Source organism: Ixodes scapularis, unplaced genomic scaffold (assembly GCF_016920785.2).
Source record: "Ixodes scapularis isolate PalLabHiFi unplaced genomic scaffold, ASM1692078v2 PGA_scaffold1__304_contigs__length_218370807, whole genome shotgun sequence".
NCBI lineage: Eukaryota > Metazoa > Arthropoda > Arachnida > Ixodida > Ixodidae > Ixodes > Ixodes scapularis.
The window spans coordinates 86,037,913-86,053,098 of record NW_024609846.1 but is presented as its reverse complement, the minus strand read 5'-3'; the positions used below and the strand labels follow the sequence as shown (position 1 = coordinate 86,053,098).

The following is a 15,186-nucleotide window of genomic DNA, read 5'->3' as shown; positions in this document are numbered from 1 at the left end:
CGGCCCCAGCTATCCAGTAGGCTTTGTCGTCCTGCTGCTCGCCTGTTCGTATCGTCTGCTTCGGCATTTCGGTTTTTCTCCTCTCGATTTTCCTTACAACCATAGTTATCTACCTTTTACTTGTCTACCTTATATTTTATCATCCTTTAATAGTGCATTGCTAACTCCTTTTTGTACATACATATTTCTGTATCTCACTCTCTCGTCGTGCGATATGTCGAACAACGAAGGAGCGTCCTCGACTAGGAAGGCGTCGCCGCGCTTGCATTGGAGCGTTGAGGCGACCTGGGCGCTGATACGACTTTGGGAGGACCGGCTGGAGGACTTCCGACGCGTGCGATGAAACTCAAGCGCGAGCACGACGTCGAACCGAACAGGGCAAAAGCGTAGCAGAAACACGGGAGGAGCGGACGCTCCGACCAACTCTAGGACCACAACTGAGTGAGCGGGGGACGCTCACGTTTGCCACTAATTGCCAAAAAAAAAACACTTTGCTTGGGCTTAAAGTTAACGTTGTTAAAATGACTCGACTAAACTCGCCCTTCTGTCTTTTTAAATATTTTGTTTGCTCAAGAAAAACTGTAAAAAATATTTATTTCGCCAAAATATAATTTTTTTGGTGTGAACGTTATTTATGCGTTTGAACGAGTTAGGAGAATTCAAATGCTGTAAACATCCTCAAAATGACACTTACTTGCGCTATGGTGCCTGGAACGCGTCTCCGACTGGCGTGTTTAACGCGCCCAAGGAAGTGGTCCCTCGAGTTCCACCTGATGACATCATAGAAGGGTCATGCTGTCACCGGTCGCGACCCTGGTGGTGTCTCAGCTGCTATGGTGGATATAGCAGCCGCCTGTTCTGCTGCAGGTCGCTCCCCACTGTGACAGTCCACGGAAGCTACAGGAGCCGAAATTTGGGACGCCGTGACGACAGCGACACTCGCGGTCGCTCGCGCTTTTCGCCAGCATTTCTACGGCCAGCCGCCAGGATCGCGACAGTCAACAGCATGACACTCCAGATTCTGTGACGTCATTTGTTGCCACTTGGGGACCACTTTTGATGTATGGGCAGCATAGGACGCTAAACACACCAGTGGGAGACGCGTTCCAGGCAATATACGTGCGCTGTCTGGCACGGCGGAAGTTAAAAGTCATTTGAAAATCTTAAAGGCCTTTGGCGCAAAGGTCCTTTTAAGTGCCCGTCTGACAGAGGTATAAGATACTCTTGAGTGGAGGACGCACATCACGGCGAATGCTGCGACGCGATCCACCAGATGAAGTTCTATTGGGTCGCGTCCCAGTACCTATTCCGACAGCGTCTCCGCCGGCCAGACGACGCAGGTAAAAAAAAAAAAAAAAAAAGGTGTCTCGTTGCTATGGCACCTCTGCGTGTGCGCGTTCCACTTGGTCCGTCTGCTCTGACCTTGACGGGCGCTGGCTTGAGCACCTCGCCATAGAACTCACCACTTGAAAGCGCTCGTGAAACATTTCATATTGCCGTTGAGGCATGAAACTAGGGCCAAAGACAAAGCTGTGTCTAAGTAACGCGCGTAGTGCACGGATCAATTTCTACGCGGCACAAGCATGAAAACAACCTTAAAAATAAAATATGTATATCATAAAGCAGCATTGGAAACCGGGCTCATGACGGGCGACCCCTAGCCGTTCGTCGAAAAGTCATCTGGTGGCACCGGTTACATTCGAGGCGACGGAAGTACTCTTTCTGGCAACTGCGACGCGTTCGGTGTCCACATCTATATCTTTCTTACACCCCATTCTTGTTTCATTGCATGTTGTTCTTACCGTAGTAGTTAAATTAGTTATATTGTGGCTCTAGGCCGTGAATCTCATTTTGTTTCCGAACCGTCTTCATCGGGAGTTCCTGCTTGTAATCAACTCGCCTGTCGGCGAAGCTTTTTCCTTTATAGCACGTTAAAATAGTTTAAAGGGTTACATGTTTGTATCTCATAATTTTTGTCAATAAGACGTTCAATGTGCTGCTTTACTGTAGCTTTTATGCTGCATTCACAATGGCGTTCTAATCGCAACCGTGAAGTGACTATGCTTGTTTTATCATTAAATTCGTTTGAAACTGCTCTGAATCTTTAAGCAACCGCGTTCGCAACCGATTCACGATCGCGGTTCAACCGCCAATCTGAATGAGGCATTAGGGCGGTTCCACGAAACGTCTTTTCCCATCCGGCAAACAACGTTCCGTCATATTGATGAACAACATCTGCCACTTTCGCTATTTGTTTATGCACAGAAGCTTACGAATGCAAAGCCTAAGTTCGTCTGCTTTTTGCACAGGGGTTGCGATGATGTCAGAACGCCAAAATCTTATTGGCTGGAAAAAAAAGATAGAGCCAATCAGAGCTCGGCGTTATTTTGACGTCACCGCAACTCCTCCGGAAGAAGGAGACGACTTGCTCTATGCATTGGCGTCGTTCTAGGTGCCGATGAAACGCTAAAACATGGCGAGTGGCTTCGTCTACGACAGAACTCACTAGCTACGCTCGTGAACGTATTCGGGCCGCAGAAACCCAAATTTATTTCTATGCGTTTTTATTCAGAGTCGCCCCAACGGCGTCTATATATATTTAGGCTTCAATGGCTGCTGCCGGGTCGGCTTCTCGATCACCGTTTGGTCTCAAGTCTGAATAAAGACCTGCATGTATAAAAATTCAGAGGCCGGTTATGCTCCATTGTGTTGCCAACTACTCCTGAAAACGCTGTCGATCATGACAGCAAAAGCTATAAAGACCTGGAAAACATTGCCTCCGCGCAAAGACATGCAGACGGCAAAAGTTCATCAATATGGCGTCCGGTAGAATATTGAGCTGGAATTTTGTCACTGAAACCGCCATATTACTCTGCCCTCCGTCCCTCTGCGAAATGAAAGTGCGAAGCTCACCTGATATAGTCCAGAAGCACCTGACGGGTTCTCCTCATGGCCCCCGTTCTAGTGAAGGGCAGGCTGGCTTCAAGTCGGCTTAGCCATTGGGGTTTGCATTCGATTATTGAGTCGAAATGAAGTAACTCCGAGAATTTCTCGACGTGTTTGACAAGGTTCCCGCGCTTCGGGTCGTTTAAAACACATTTGTTTCCAAACAAAAAAAGACTGGTAACGTTGAGCGTGCTTGAAAGGATGAACTCGAAAACCGGAACAGCACGTTCTTTGGCTCCTTCTATTTTGTTGATAAGGTTCAACAATTCCTCCTGTAATATAAGAAGTAATTATTGCTGTGTTGCATTGCAACACGTCTACCAATGCTGCTAAGATTGCTTCGACTACAACTGACTGGCACCGAAATTCGGCAGCCCGCGATGCCAACGTCAACTTGCCTAGAAGTGCACAGACGAGCCGATGAATTTAGAAAACGATAAAGTATAATAACCTATTTCAGGAATGTGTTATTCGCACCTCAATCTTTATTTACCTGGCAGCGTTCTAAAGGTGCGCAGTAAAGGCCTGTTCACACACTTGCTAGTGATTATGACCCTGTGCACTGAAGCATCTTAAAATCTTCAACAACGAGAACATACTGGCACCACCTATTAAAGCTGTGAAAAAGTTGGCAGTACCATACATTTCCTATTTTTCGCGTATCATTCTTTCTTTTTTTTTTTTTTTGTCTTGAAAGAAATGTTGCCGCTGTTGTGAACGACAATTTCTTTTAGGTAGTACATACATTTGATGTCGCAAAAACCGCAAACTCTTCGCTCTAGTGAACCGTAGTTCGAGTGTAACGGCAAAAAGGGCGCAATTCGTGATAGCTGCAAGCTATCAAAAATGGTGCCAGCTCAGACATGGCCTTGTGGAAGGCTGTTTAACAAACAAAAAGTCGTTTGTAGCATTGGCGACGAAAGATCCAACATAGGCCACACTAATTCCCCCTCCCCCCCCCCCGCCCCCCCCCCCCCCCCGCCCTATGCAAGACCTGTGTACGATATATTAAACTCGCCGGACACAAACGGAAGAGCTAGTTCATCATCATAAACCTCATCATCGGAACATTCATCTCATAGCAGTGTTCTTTATCCGATCTTTAAATTTTTTTTTATCATTTCCAAGCAATTATAGTAAAGAAAATACCCGTAATATGTTCACAATTAATAAACGTTAACAATATTGTCCGCGTTTTTTTTTTAAATTTAGAAGTCCTGTATGCATGAATGCACTCTTTAGGAACTATTGTTTCATTTGTTAGGTATACATTAAACAGTCGTTCCAAGAGTAAAGTCCCTTTGTTTTTATATATATTTTGGAAACTGAATTGATGCGACGTGACCAGGGAGTGGGAGGAGAAGGGACACATGGAACGGGGGGGGGGGGGGGGGGGGGAGAGGAAACTGAAGGATTGTGATGTGAGAGAAGAGGAAGGAGAGGGAAGAAAGAAGAGAGGAATTCAGAAACTGAATTGTTGGGTCACATGACCAAGGGAGGGGAGGGATGGGAGAGAGGGCCCCGTACAATGGGGGATAGCTTGGTTGAGAGGTCGGGTGAAGGGTAGGGAGAGGAGAGGGAGGGGAAGGGACAGAATGGTAGGACACATAATGGTACGCTTACACCTGAGAAGAAATCCGCTGCCGCGGGAGCGGATCCGCGCCCGGCGGCAACGGCGACGAGCGGGTTGTGTTTAGATCTATTTCCTCCGAGCAGCGGCGGCGGCGCCGGCTGCGGAAGCTGTTCTCGTAACTTCCCGTCGAATATGACGAAAAGGCTCGAGAGTTCCCACCTCAACTGTCTCTCCCGGGCGTTGCTGCTCCCCAGTCTCTCTGTTCTTGGCTCGACAAGTAGGCGTGAGCTTCTCGTTGACGCTGCATCCCATACAGAAAAAAAACAAACAGCGCGAAGCTGATGGATGATTACGTAGACGAAGAAGAGGAAATTGCAAGGATTCTTCTCTCGTCTTCCCTGTTTGCGATGGAGAAAGCGGAGCAGCGACCGCCGAAAAAGCAGCGTTGCCGTCAGCGGTCGTGGGTTCGCCCATGCTTACGAGATCGCGAAAGGACGGGACAACCAAGGTGCCTCCTTCCTCGTCTTCGCTCGTATGCCAGTGACGCTTCGCCATGCCAGCGACGCTGGGTGTCTTCGATGCCGTTGACGCCATTGCCGAAAACAAAGAGGAAGAACACGTACTCGTGACGTCGGCAGCGTCGTGCTGCGCAAGAACGTCATTTCCGGTCGGCGAAACGCCTTGTTCGGCGGCAGAAATAGGTCCTGGACCTATTCGGCTCTGCGCCGCGTTTTCCCCCCAGCGTTTCGCCCCAGCGGCAAACGCTGGGCGGATTCGCTTGCGGATCCGCAAGTGTAAACGTACCATAAGAGAGAAGAGGGACGGGGAGGGGGAAAGGGAAGGGCAACGGATGAGAGGGAATTGGTGTGCCACCTGACGTATAGTTCGCAGCTGAATTTAGTAGATAAACGAAATCTCCGTACAGGTCACGCGACATCAGGTTATGTGAGGTCGATCACCTCCTCTAAATTTATCGGGGACACTGGACGAATATTTAGGTCACGTGGCATCAATATTTCCGCGTCATTTAGCGAGAAAACTGAATGGGTATATAGGTCACGTCAAGATGGTTTTCCCCATTAAATTTAGCGGGGAATCTGAAGAGGTGTTTTACGTCACAAGAGGTGGATTTTCCCTCTAAAATTAGCGGGGAAACTGATTTTACGTCATGAGACGACAATTTTTTCACTTGATGTATTTCTTACGTGAGCGTAAGTCACGTGATTTCAATTTGCCCGCTAAATGTTGCCCAAAATGCAGGGATGCGCGGGCAATCTTTTGGGATTGAATGGTTCCGTTAAAATGCATTGCATTCTTTAAAAGTGAGTAGAGTAAGCCATAAGCTTCCCGTTATGTTTTAAAAGGAAATTGAAGGTTGTATTTATGTTTTTTTGTAATACAGGTGTGTTTTGGGTGATCTGTCTCGAATAAACGTTAAAAACCGGTTGGAAGCCAACGGTTGCTTATCAGTGTTTTGGTTGCGTGTTTTTGAAACCGACAGATGCTTATCTGTGTTTTTCGGTTAGAACCAAAAAATCTACTACCTAATCATAAGTACCTTGATATTCTCCTCCATCGGTGTCTTTCCGAAGCCCAGATCTCGGAGCGCTCGGAGACCGAAATTTCTATTCTCCGTCCACGCTTCACCGTTGAGATTAGCCATACCTGAAATAAAAGAAGTGCGCCACATGCGTGGTTACGTTTGCTAAATATATTTTGTGACGATCAACCTTATTTGTCCTCAACGAACCAAACTTTCAATCCTGAAGATACGGCAACTTCAGAGATAGTTGTTTCCACTTCATAACTTTTCATTTAACAAGAACTTGTAGTAATTGTAATTTTTATACTGTGCAAGCTTTGATATGAATGGATCGCAGTCATATTTCGCACCAAGAGGGACCTTGATATTCGACATGTAATCGCGTATATGCCAAAGAATGGCATTATACGTCATTAGGACCGGCCGTATGGTCTTTTTCATACTGAAATGTTTACATTCGTGGGAGATTATATTTGACTACACATAATCATATCATAAATCCCGCCAGACTTCCAAAAAGTTCGATGAAAATATTTGGTAATTCCACTAGCGTAGTTGCACAACCAGTATGAAGGTCTTTGCTGTTTTTACCAAAAGCTTATATCGTTCCAAATAAGGAAGTGTTAAGGGCCGCCCACACTAGCGAGAAAACGCGCCCGGCGCGCCGATAAATCGGTTAAGCGGGAAGATAAAGGGCGTGTCTCTGCACGTGCTCGTGGCGCTGACTGTGCTTCGGCGACATTTTGTTACTTGCCGCGATCGGCGTGCCACGCGCGTTTTCTCGCTAGTGTGGGCGGCCCTTTAGAGGGTTTGATTCTTATCAGTTTGCAGTTGAGTTGGCAAGGGTCAGTTAAAAGTTGGAAAATTGTATAACCGCCAGCTTCTACTTTACGTTGTACCCCGTGTCCCAAATAGTGGCCAGGCTCTTTAAATCGACCTCAAAAATCGGTTTCTTAACCTATCGCGTTCCGACTTTATACAGCGTTGGCCACAGGTGGGGCATTTTTTCTATGAAATTCGCAAAGATTTCTTAACTCGTGAAGAAAGGTAAAAAACGCAGCCGAGGTGGTGAATGATATCCATAGTAACCCTGAGACGCAGGGTTACTACGGAAGGCTTAACTCCTATGGAAACGCAGCAAAGCCACCGGTCTTCACACCATGGGGCGTCCTATGGTTTGAAGACCGGTGACTTCTCTGCGTTTTCATAGGAGTTAAGCCTTTTTCTTTTTCTTTTTTTTTTCTTCAGGTAAGTTCGCTCTATGCGAATTTTATTTAAAAAAATGCAACACCTTTGGCCAACGTTGTACAAAATCCGAACGCGATAGGTTAAGAAACCGATTTTTGCGGTCGATTTAAAGAGCCTGGCCGCTATTTGGGAAAAGCGGTATATGTATAGGTTAATATAATTAACGGCCAGGTGCATCATATGGATTAAATGGTTTATACTGAAGGTTCACACTGTCGTCACTTGACACTTACCTAGTAAGTGTCGGTAACTTTCGGAAAGCACGTTTACAGGAGCTACAAGCCACAAGTCACACGCAAATGTCACTTTCAGACGACTGTCTTTACACGACACTAATTTCGAGGAATGTCCTTTTATCTACGGCGATCGCAACCTGGAACACAACATGTTTATTGGCTTTACCAACTATACGACAGTCTTGAAGCCCTAACCCGTGGCTTGGCCATCTATACCATTCTGTTTCGGACGAGGAACATAGTGTAACATATTTCTAATACCTCGAAAGAGAGGTTGGGATTTTAGTGCTCTTATATTTGGCACATATACCATTAAAAAGCTCTGATTAAAATGTGCTAAGCTGAAGTTTTCACTTTTATTTACCAGGGCCGTTGCGTACACCCGGTGTGCTATAGAGCGCCAATGGTAATTGCGCAAAGCGAATAGCGACGGAAGTCGCGTCCAAAACGCCAAGCACTTCTGCACAACCAGGGTGTTAATTAATCACTTTATAACTCGGACCCTCTAATAGCTCGAACTGAGCTAGCAGCACTGGTGGTCACGTACCCATGGTGCCCTGTGTCACTTCATAAAATATAGTTTGCCGGGGTTTGCTGCGTTCATCTTCGGCGCAGTAGAATTGTCTGATGAGCGCCCAGTCATTCAGGATGACGATATTAGCTGTTGCAGTCTTTACCCTAAGAAAGAGAAAGGTTTTCCTATGTAAAAACAAAGTATTATTAAAAGTACCCTTAAACATAAAATAAAATGCCCACCATATTTCGAGTCAATAAGAAACATGGGCTTGTGTGAGCTCTCATAGTCGATAACTTGAAATTAGACCACGGCGATATCCTTTGAAGCTAGCAGAATCGTTTTGCGCAGTCTAATGAGATAGTGCAACTCCAGTGTTAATGATGGCTTTATAAATACTTGAAACGTTGATGTATTTCTAAAATAACTTTCTATGCACGGCCCAGTATGGCTCTTCTTTGAGATGCTATTTCTTTTCGCTGTATATTGTCACGAATGACGACTGATGAGGCGATGATAACTGAAGAAACTAAATGTTTAAGGAGGCGAACTTGTGCCCAGAACAAGAAGGAAACAGACGATAACAGTAGAGCGTCGCGGGCGTCGATGGCGGCGGAACAGCAGGATCGTACGCTGGGGCAAGACTGACTCCTCTCGCCATGCGGAGTCTTTTATGTACCCTCATGGGTTTCTAGAACATTCGGCGCAGAACTTTGGGCACGTAGAACATTTGGAACTCGATCAGACGAGAATGTTCTGGAACCTACGCGAATGCCAAGTTGAAAGAATAAATAAAAGCACATTCCGCTGGCTGGAATTAAAGCCCCTCGATGTGTTTGAGCTTGTCTTGCAAGTAGCGTCAAATGCGCGAGTGCACGAGGCCCATGTCTCGAGCGGCCCTTGGAAGCAAATGGCGGCGCAGCACTGAAATGAGCGGGCTTTGGAAGCGAATGGCGGCGGAGCACCCGCTCATGGCACGTGTCTCGCGCGCTTCCACAACAATGGATGGCGGTACTTGTAAAAAACACTTTTATCAAGGGGCTTTAGCTGGAATCGGACCTAGACCTTCCGCGTGACAGTCAAGCCCGCTAATCATTCGGGCACGCACGCGCTCGCTCGGCAACGCGCGTGGCAATATGTCTCTCTGAAGAGTGTCATTTTTTTTTTTTTCATTTTCCGCACGTAAGAGTGAACGTCTTCGATTTTGACAACATAATTAGCCTGTTTATTACGAAGGAAAACTTGCCCAACTCATACTGCGCGCACCTGCCTAACTCAGCTTATAGCGGCGTAGTTGCATCATTCACATTTAACGCGTGTCAACCACTGCCATTTTATCCGGAATACAATGGCGCCTGGAAGTAAAATCGAATTCCGTCTGTTATACAGGTTGTATCAACTGAAGTGTGCCAAGTTTAAAACAAATGATGGTGCAGGCTACGCATGTTGCACCATACAGCATTACTGTCAGCCACATTGAGCAAGCCAAGAAGGATATTGTTTTTCTAAACTGGCTAATTAACACATATTAATTAGCAGGCGTTTAAACACTCTACAACACGCTCTGCAACTTCTCTGTTGAAGGGTTTGTGCACAAAAGTAATATTTAGTTAGCCAATTATGTTGTGTTAATAACCAGTAGAACAAACACATTGCAAAAAATAATTGACCCTCTCAATAAGACTACGAAGAATATTGCACTCGTTCTACAGGTGTAGAGCGCGCCAGCTTAAAGACTTCGTACAGTTTAGCGAAAACAACCTGCATAAGTTAAAACGATCTTTACATACTTATTTAACGAAATTATTCACGGTTTTTACTAGGTTTCATCTTCTGGTTAAATGAAACATGCACTTCGGTGAATTTCTTGAACTTAAATAAGGAAGCATATCTGCCTAGTCTCCCGCATTTCCCGGGGGACTCCTGGATTTCGACCAATTTGTATGGTTGTACGATTGACAGGAAAATCTTCCGGAAATCGCAAATCACACCCACCCGCCTTTACCCGCACTTAAACATGGAGTTGTTACCTTCGTAACAAACAGCTGCAATGAGAGCGACGCCCAGATGTATCTCGCTAGCATAAGCAGTGCAATATAAATGTAGATAAGTTATCATCAAATAAATTTTTGTTCAAATTTCTTTCTTAAAAAATCCCCCTTTTTACGATCCTCCTGGATTTGGTTTCTCCGAACTTGCCAGATATGAAGAAGACACCAATAGGAAATACCTCCAAAAATAATGTCTACACTAAATGTCGCTATATCCCCATTCAGATGTATATACATCCGCTTAATAGTCAAGAATTTAACATGCTACAGAACTTAATGTCAGTAATTTTGGTCAGTAACGGTATAGTTTGGCGAAGGAGCAAGATAACTTAAGACTGCCAATTTTGAAGACGCAACTTACAGGATACTTGATTTTAATCTGAACGCATTATTTTAAGGTGATGAGAGTTGCACGGGTAGCTTCTTCGCAACGTAATTATCAAATTTAGCGGATATTAGACGAGGGAAACCCGTCGCGGTAAGTCGACAATTTACCTAAAATTGGTCCTAGGTATAATTAAACGTTGTCCTCACCTCATCTCATTTAAAATTGGTGAATAAGCCTTTTTTTTCAATATTCAGTTTTAGGAGTGATGTTGTAATTGCGGTATTGATGGCAGTAAGGACTAGAAACTATCCCAGTTAAAACAGTCTTCGAGATGCCACCGGGTTTCAAAATAGTCATCGATCAATTCTCGCGTTTTTATTTCCCGCTTTTGGAACTGAACGTTGAAAAATCGCCGAAACTTCAATCCATAACGACACATAAAAGTGGGATGTAAACATATCTTGATTACATTTTCAGCATGACACCAGCGTGACAATGCCGGATGCGCCGACGTTGCGCTTCCCACAAAATGGCGAAGCACCAGAAAGGGATACTTAACATTTTCATAAATTATTAATTAGGGATGGGCACTTAGTCGGTTGACGTGCTGAATTATCGATTCATGGTTTTATCGCGATTGATTTGTTGCCAGTCAATCGGTTAAATTTCGACTAACAAAAAAAAAAAAGCAAAAATGCAACGCTTTCACCACGCAGACGTGGACGAGGGCACCTGCAGGAAGGCAAACTTTAGTTGAGATTTTTACCTAAAGTAAACTGTAGGGGCGAGATTCGTAACTCTAAACAATTGAAGAAGTTTATACGAGTAAAAAGCCACTTCAACGCCCTGTTGTGGTGTCCGTTTAGCGCAGAAGGGACTGCTGTGAACAATCAAGGGAGTTCTCTATTGCCCGAAAAAATCAACGGACTTCATCAGTTCTGCGGCTGAAGTAATAATTTCTGAATGTGGGCGTTTTCTTTTTTGACTGCTCTCAACTACACTTCAAGGTTCATTTAAAATTCAAAATTGCACAGTGCGCCGTTTTTCACAATTTCAACAGAAGGCGACATATAATTTTGGCTTTTTTTTTTTTTTTTTAATGGCAGTCAATGAAATCGCTATATTAGCCGACAAGATCGCAGTAGAGCGAATCACGGCGGGTGGAGCGGGTACATAGGCCACGTCCTGAGTATTTTAACGTGAAACGTTCCTTGGCTATAGTTGCTCCGTATTTCGTGAAGCCTTGGCCCGTGACGTCACACAACGTCATCACGTGACGTCATTTTTTCCGCTAAATTCAGCGGGGAAATAGAGGTCACGTGGCTTCGTGTCACGTGACTTATACACAAAATCGGTTTCCCCCGCTACATTTAGCGGAAAAATTTACGTCATGTGATATGGTCGCGCGAATACGCAAATCCAGTTTCCCGCTAGATTCAACTGTAAAACTGACGTCGTCTGACTCTCAACACAAATTCAGTATCTCCGCTCAATTTAGAGCCCGTGACTTCGTGTCGCGCTAGCTATATGCAATTTCAGTTCCCTGGCTAGATCTAGCGAGAAAATTGACATCACATGACCTCAACACAAATTCAGTTTCTCCGCTTAATTTAGCGGGAAAAATGACGTCCCTTGACTTTGTGTCACGGGACCTATAAACAAATTCAGTTTCCCCTCTAGATTTAGCGAAAAGAATGACGTCACGTGACCTCAACACGAATTTGGTTTTCCGTTAAATTTAGCGGGCAAAACGATGTCTCATGACTTCATGTCACGTTACCTAACACAAATTCAGTTTCGCCGCTAAATTTTGTGGAAAAATTGACGTGAAGTGACTGACCTATAGACCTTTTCGTCTTAGTAGTTACCTGACCAGTGGACAGAGTGCGCTGACACAGGCGAAGCGACGAAGCTACAATAAAGTGGAACATTTATCAGAAGCAGAAGCAAGCCAACTAGCTTGTACAGAAGAAAATGAGTCAGGTTAACTTGGACACTGTGAGAGACATAAATTCAAGTGGTAAAGATGCACCCAGTAAGTCCTGGAGATACCTCGGAACTCTCAATGCAGAAAATCAGCGACCAACAAATCTTGGCGAGGGCGCATAACTGCCCACGGAGCTAAAATAAAGTGGAACATTTATCAGAAGCAGAAGCAAGCTAACTAGCTTGTACAGAAGAAAATGAGTCAGGTTAACTTGGACACTGTGAGAGACATAAATTCAAGTGGTAAAGATGCACCCAGTAAGTCCTGGAGATACCTCGGAACTCTCAATGCAGAAAATCAGCGACCAACAAATCTTGGCGAGGGCGCATAACTGCCCACGGAGCTAAAATAAAGTGGAACATTTATCAGAAGCAGAAGCAAGCTAACTAGCTTGTACAGAAGAAAATGAGTCAAGTTAACTTGGACACTGTGAAAGACATAAATTCAAGTGGTAAAGATGCACCGAGTGAGTTCTGGAGATACCTCGGAACTCTCAATGGAGAAAATCATCGACCAACCATTCTTGACGAGGGCGCAGGACTGCCCACGGAGAGACTGGGATGAAACCTTACCGGTCACATGATAGAAGTGCTCTCGCGTCCGAGAGCAGTACCACTTTAAGATCCGACCCCAGCAGAGTACAGGCTGTACACCGGACAATATTGACAGTGTGTCGATCGGCAGAGTGTCAGTGCTTCGCGCGCTGGCTCGCATCAAGAGCAATATCGCCCAGGGATTAGACGAGATTCCAGCAACCGTCCTCACAGTACTGGGGAAGGATTCTAGAGATCTACCCGCAGAAATATTTTATGACATTGTCTCTGGAACGGAAGCCAGTACGTGCGACTGGACGCACGGGAAAGTCGTTATGGTTCCGAAAAGAGGCTGCGACCCTCAGTACTTCAGGAACTGTAGACCACTAACCGTGACTAACATAATATATAGGACTTTCGCCCACATTATGAAGGAGCGTATGACCGCATGGGCGGAGGGGGTGGGGCTTATACGGAAATTCAAGGAGGCTTTCGTGGGGGAAGTCGATTAGAAGATTGAATCTTTACTCTCACACAATGTATCGAAGCGGTCAGAAAAAAACAACAACCGGGGTCTCATATCTTGTTTCCTGGACATTGCAAAGGCGTATGACAGCGTTCTTCGAGCTCGGCTTATTTGCCAGCTAAAACAGCTAAACATCCACCTAGATTGGACCGCGGTCATCTACGGCCTATACCATGGCAATATTGTTAGGGCACAGCTAGATGCGGCTAACTTTGAAGATGTCCTAGTGCGAGGGGACTACGCCAGGGACGCCCGCTCTCTCCTCTGTTGCACAAGTTGTATGTAGCCGTCCTAGAGAAGCAACTCATCCGATCGGGACTTGTCTTCTCGCTGGCTCACCTAGAGCACAGGGACAGTATTAAATGGGTGCTTCCGTGACTGACTTACGCCGATGATGTCGTTCTGACTGCGCCATCAGTGTGCGATATGCAACAGCTGCTTGACATATACACCAAGAAGGCTACATAGCTTGGTTGGAAATTTAACACCAGCAAGTCAGCAGTTATGGGGTTTGAGGGACCACACGAGACAACACTTGGGACTCTTCGACTCGGAGGGAACAGTGTCATAATATTTCACGCGTACAAGTACTTGGGCAACAAGCTGTCAAACACCGAAGGGTATTTGCAAATGCATCACACACACCTCCACAAGCATCCATTCGAGGAACGAACATCCTCCGAAAACGCAACTTGGGGTGTTGTAACAGGTTTATTGTGTCTAAAGAACTGTGGAAGGCGGTAGTAGTACTAGGAGTGACATTTGCCAAACCGATGGTGTGTGTCCCAGCAGATATACGCGCCCATATGGAGTGTCGGCAAAGAGGGATCGGGCTTCACGCTCTGAGCGGCCATGGGGCAGTTGCAAATAAGGCCGTCCAGGTTGACATGGGCTGGTGCTTCTTTGATGCCCGGGAGGCGAACAGCAAAATAGAATACGATGAACGGCTTCACCATATGTACAGCTGCCGTTGGGCCAAGAGGCTTTGCACGGTCACTTACTTAACTGGATTGCGAACCCTCTAGCAGAAGCGCTTCTATCGACTCGAACGCTAGTATGAATATTTTTCGAACCCTGTACAAGCATCGACGGCGAAAGAGTGGGAGTCAGAGGTCCGGAAAAAGGTTCGTGACCAAGAAACCAATCCGTGTCTCCAAGACGCCCAAACCAAGTCGACGCTGTATGAGTACGTGATGCATAAGCAGACCATCACTTGGGAGACCCGGCTGTATTACAACAGCCTAGTCAGTCACCTGCTGTCTGAAGCAAGAGCGGCGGCTCTCCGGACGCGGCTTTACAAGCGGTGGTTCGACAACACTGTGACCACCAGTGTGTGCAGGTCGTGCGGGGCTAATGACGAAACGGTGGCACGCATTGTTCTAGATTGTGCGAGTCTCCAGCCTACTCGGCCACAGGACAACGGATCACAACCTGGGACCCCCTTGACGCTCGCTAAGGCATTGGACTTCCTTATACCAACAGGGAAACCGCAGCAACCCGACGAAACAAGGCGGGGAGAAGATGCAGACAGGCCTGCTACAAAGTCAAACGTGCTCTCCAGCGGTGTGCACAAGACTACTGTATAGAGTCGACCAAAAAAAGGATCGTAGACTGGTGGAAAATGTGTACAACAGGAGCCATTAAGACCCAATTGGTCCCAGGCTTGGGCACGAAATCAGTTTGCGCCCGCCAGTTTTAAAG

The 15,186-nt window shown here is 45.9% G+C and overlaps 1 protein-coding gene across 2 annotated transcripts in view; it reads right to left on the bottom strand.

The window, feature by feature from the left end:
* The window catches only part of LOC121832955 (cytochrome P450 2H2-like), a 74,765-nt gene that overhangs the window by 15,947 nt on the left and 43,632 nt on the right, over nt 1-15,186 (bottom strand). For both annotated transcript variants that reach the window (XM_042290828.1, XM_042290829.1), the window contains exons 3-5: nt 8,094-8,224; nt 6,078-6,184; nt 2,914-3,218 (exon numbers count right to left, since the gene is read on the bottom strand). In XM_042290828.1, coding sequence (XP_042146762.1) covers nt 2,914-3,218; nt 6,078-6,184; nt 8,094-8,224 — 543 coding nt within the window. The remainder of the gene's footprint in view (nt 1-2,913; nt 3,219-6,077; nt 6,185-8,093; nt 8,225-15,186) is intronic.